The 4,720-nt window shown below is 41.5% G+C and overlaps 1 protein-coding gene across 1 annotated transcript; it reads right to left on the bottom strand.

Annotated features, from left to right (window-relative positions):
- Window positions 1–1,614: 1,614 nt before the first annotated feature.
- Window positions 1,615–3,478, bottom strand: SPRY2 (sprouty RTK signaling antagonist 2). The gene has a single exon (XM_065896150.1). The coding sequence runs from the start codon at window positions 3,352–3,354 to the stop codon at window positions 2,407–2,409; it is 948 nt and encodes a 315-aa protein (XP_065752222.1). The 5' UTR covers window positions 3,355–3,478; the 3' UTR covers window positions 1,615–2,406.
- Window positions 3,479–4,720: the final 1,242 nt, after the last annotated feature.

Here is a 4,720-nt window from a genome sequence, read left to right on the forward strand (position 1 = left end):
CAGTAGTTCTCAAACTGTACATAATCACTAGTGGAATGATTAAAAATGCAAATCCCTAGGCTACACAATCAGAGATTGATTCCATAACCATGGAAAGAGGTCTTTATTCTACATCTTCAATAAACACCGAATTGCATCTGATTCAATTTGTCTATATAACACTTTGAAAGCTGCTCATGTGGTTTAAAAAAAAAAAAAAGGACTCTCACAATTTCTGTACAAAAAAGTTCTCAGTGCGTATGGCAGTTTCTGATACACAGTCAGAAACTGGGAATCAAAAATTTGGGCTTTACAAATCCTGAAAACTGTGTGATGAATAAGAAACCCTGTCCTATTTTTTTTCAATATTTTAATTCCTCTTAGACCATAATGGTTAGTTATGAGTATTAGAATTGCAACATTCAGTATCCCAGAGTTGAAACTTAAGAGTAATTTCTAAATTGATTTACCCTTGTGTTTTTTGGAGGGTTTTTTTTGGAGAAAGCTTAGAGGAAACTGAAGGTCCTTATAGCAATGTCTTGGTTTAGGAGACTATATAGTTTCTTGAAAGCCAATTTCAAAAAACAAAACAGAAGACAGCCTGTACTAAGAGCTCTTAACCTAAGAGAAGGAGCCTTAGAACAGGAAACGAGAGATTAAACAATAATGTCAGGTAAATCATTTCCTAGACTTCCGGTGATTCTTGGCAGCAAAAGGTTGTGCTTTGGGAAAAAAAAAAAATCAGCCATAAAGTGACTAATTAATCAAGTGACTTATTACAAGTGAGAAAACCCAATATTTGTCAAGATGGGCTTTTAGCAGCTTGCTGTGTTTGCGTCCAAAAGATAACCGCAAACACTGACGTTTTTGCCATTCTGCATCTTTTCCCAGTGTAAAATTTAACAATTTTCTGGATAATTTGATTAAATAAATACAACAGGGCCTCTCAAGTTGGCCTGCTTGTGCTTGAATTATTAGACCAATATAGGATGAAATTTCATGATACCCAGTGCCTGAACCAAAACAAGTTATGCTTTCCATGTCTTTTCTAACATAAGGAACTTGGTATCATGGTGATAAACTTAAGAGTCTAAAACCAAAGAGACTAGAAAAAACAGAGCCATGATCTGCTAAGTCAAGAAAACATTTTTGCCTCAGTCATAAGCATTGATCTGTGTATACTGCGTGCCTGACACACAGAGGACAGTCAATAAATATTTGTTGAAATGAACTCATTTCTCTGGTCTTGAATTAGCCTTATGACATCCATTCTTAATATTGTATATAAAGAAAAAGTCTAATGGTTCATCTTTTAGGGAAGTCTCCTGAATGAATAAGACTTTTTTTTTTTAAACCTGCAAAACAAAGGCTAGTCTGCAAATCAGTAAAACAACAGGAGCCGAAAATGAGCCCTCATATGATTTATACTACTGAGTCAGGTGCTCAGCTATTTCTCTCCTGATGGCTAGAGTTATCTCTGAAAATCACCGAATCTCCACTCTACTTTAAAGCAGCAACCATAAGATAATCTCATAGATAAGTGAAACAATTTCACTGAAGTGCTATCCTTGACATAAAATGGTTTTTCACTTCAAAAAAACAAAAGAGAAGGTAAAATAAGACAATCCAGCTCAGTTTAATTTCAAACGTTAATATATTTTCTATTTTATATTGAACATCTGCATCTGTAACCCCTCATTTGCAGCAACTATCCCATCCTCATAAAAGGGGCAAAATTTGTAAGATGCCTCTTAAAATAAATATTCTTCTTTATAAAATAATAAAACTTCAAATAAATATTCTTTACACTAAACAATATATTGAAAAAATTAGAAAATAAAGGTAGAATTTTACTGTAACTGTACAATATACATGAAGTCCAAAGGGAAATCAGAGTCTTACAATAAAGGCTTTCTGTAAGGCAAAATACAATCTAAAAACATACTGATTGATTCACATTCTTCCGAATGTACAACATATTAGTATAATATTTTGTGACTGTGCCATATAGTATGGCACAACTTGTTTTTCACAGTTGCAAATATTATTGTATATACAAAAATATAGCACATTATCTCTGGAGAAAACAATGGGGAAAAAAAAGTCATTTGCTAATTTACAAATTTTGCAAGTACTATTCACAAACAAAAACTTTGCCTAGGAGTGTCTGTTGCTTTAGCTTATGCAACATGTAGGTCGCCAAGATCTGCATCACATACTCTGAGCTCCATTAGCTGAATTCTAACACGCGTAAAATGGCACATGGACAAAAAGCATTTCACTGCAAACAGCAAAGGATATCCCGACCCTCTATCAACAGTGCCAAGATTTCTAACTGTTTAGTTGGTTGCATATGTGTGTGTTAAAAAAAAGAAAAAAAAAAAAAGGGAACAATCCTTATCACAGCAATATTCCTGATTAATGATGCTATGTTGGTTTTTCAAAGTTCCTGGGTGGGACAGTGGGAACTTTGCAGCAGACTGTGTTTGAATTTTTACAACGGCATCCAGGCCTGTTCACCCGGTCATAACACCCCTGGCACAATTTAAGGCAACCCTTGGCTGGAAGGTAACACCATAAACAAGGCAAAAAGAGGGACATGACGCCCATGGCCGACCACCGTGTACAACAGTGAGACTGGCTGCAGGAACACGGGTTGTCAGCACAGTTGTCCTCGTCATCATTAGAACAGTGATAGAAGAGGCCTTTCACACAGCACACGCAGGTCCCGTAGTCGATCACGTTCTGGGCCGAGCAAAGGCACTGCTCGTGGCAGATCCAGTCCGATGGCAGAGGCCTTGGGTAGGTGCACTCCTTACATTTGCACTTGCCGCAGTCCTCACACCTGTAGGCGTGCAGCCCCAAATCCTCCTTGCTCAGCGGCTTAAGCTCACCTGGCTGGAGCTCTGATTTGGGCTGTACCCGGATTATCCCATCAGCAACAGGCCCCGAGGAGAAGGATGATCCCAAGAGCCTCTGTTCAGAGGAAATGCTGCTGGTACTTGTCCTAGTACTGCTGCGAGACCCCGAGCTGACTGTGCTGACGGACCTGGACAGAGTAGCCCTCGCAGAAGCGTGGGCCTGAGAGTGCTGGGGCCTGGGGGGCTGGCGGTGCTCAGGCAGACCGTGGAGTCTCTCGTGCTTGTGCTGAGCGGAGGGGCGAGGTGCAGGCTTGAGCCCAGGTCTGGGGACCACAGTAGGCCCCTCTGTGTACTCATTGGTGTTTCGGATGGCTCTGATCTGATCCAGAGACAGCACGTGTACCTGCTGGGCGAGGGCGTCTCTGGGGTCGGGCTCCCCACGCTGCCTGCCAGCGTCACGGGGTGCCTGCAGCAAGGGCTGCGATCCGCTGCCACTCTGAGCTCTGGCCTCCATCAGGTCTTGGAAGTATGCTCACCCCAGCAGGCTTAGAACACATCTGAATTCCTGCGGAAACCAAGAGGAAGGAGACGGTTTACACTCCAGGATACTTCCCACTCTCCACCCCCTTGAGTTAACTCTTCACTCCCCACTTCCCCTAGAGAAACAGGCTTTCAAGCGGAGTTGCTGTGGAGGGTATTCGGACAGCTATCTGATCCACGCCTGTACCAAAAAGTAAAAATTATGGCTGTGCATCAATTCTTTAATCCTGTGATGTGTGGTGACACCAAGCTGATCTGTGTTTCAATCGCGTAAGTAACAATTCCTTACTCAAATAAGCATAAAATCTGCAAGGTTCAGGTTCCATGTAAAACACTGTGGGAAAGTAGTGTTGGAATATAACATTGATACTGACATTTTCAAAAGTTGAATACCTTTTCAGATTCTGAAACAGGTTTAAACTTATCATGGTCATTTTTGCCTTAAACATCACTAAATACAGCCTAGAAATTCTTGGTTCTTAATTAAGTCTGCTTTTGCATCAGATACCTTGAACTATTCTGTAACTTTATAAAACCTCATAGGATGAATCTGACATGCAAGAAAGTAAATATCCCCCCCCAGGAATAGTTATACATTTTATACAACAATCATGAATTAGCATTAACTACACAGTAGCACAAAGTAATAGAATTAAAAACACACCAATTCAAATCCTGTCAGGTGCCAGGACTACAATAAAGCAAACTTACACCAGGAGCAACAAAAAGACAGGAACTTATTTTCAACTTCCCAACAACTTGAGAATCACATATTGTACAACCCGAGAGCCTTGGAGAACATTTTAAATTCTGCCAAAATCTTAACTACTTTGCGCATTTCCAAGAACCTAATCATTGAGAACGTAAACTGATTGGCGGTAACAGGAAGTGTTTTAAAAATTCAAGTGTCACATCTCAAATCTATCATCCTGACAAGTAACCGCTTAAATCGCCACCTCTCTGTAAAATTTCAAACTACCAACCCCTTTGCCAGCCAAGTCTACAATGACTAAAAACGCGCAAAAGTGGACCTTCATCTAGTCTGGCTTTTTAGAAAAGAGACAGGCAGGTGACACACGCCTTCCAATTCGGAAAAAGGCAGAACTGGAGACCGGATCTCAGTTCCAACAGAGAGGCTAGACGAGATCGCGCTGCTCTTTGCTTTCACTCCGTTTATCGGCTCTATCTGCGCCCCGACACGGTCCCCAGCAGGTGGGACACACAGTCGGAGCCCCAAGGGACTTTTTTCCGGGAGGACTGACGCAGCCCAGAAGCCAAGCTGGCCCCCCTGCGCACAATTCCGAGACGGACAGACAGGCGGGGGACGCGGGCGCGTCGGA

The sequence above is a fragment of the Phocoena phocoena genome, chromosome 18 (genome assembly GCF_963924675.1).
Source record: "Phocoena phocoena chromosome 18, mPhoPho1.1, whole genome shotgun sequence".
Classification (NCBI taxonomy): domain Eukaryota; kingdom Metazoa; phylum Chordata; class Mammalia; order Artiodactyla; family Phocoenidae; genus Phocoena; species Phocoena phocoena.

What these genes read in the sequence shown, in the direction of transcription:
- SPRY2 (XM_065896150.1), bottom strand. Translation starts at nt 3,354, where the DNA reads ATGGAGGCCAGAGCTCAGAGTGGCAGCGGATCGCAGCCCTTGCTGCAG.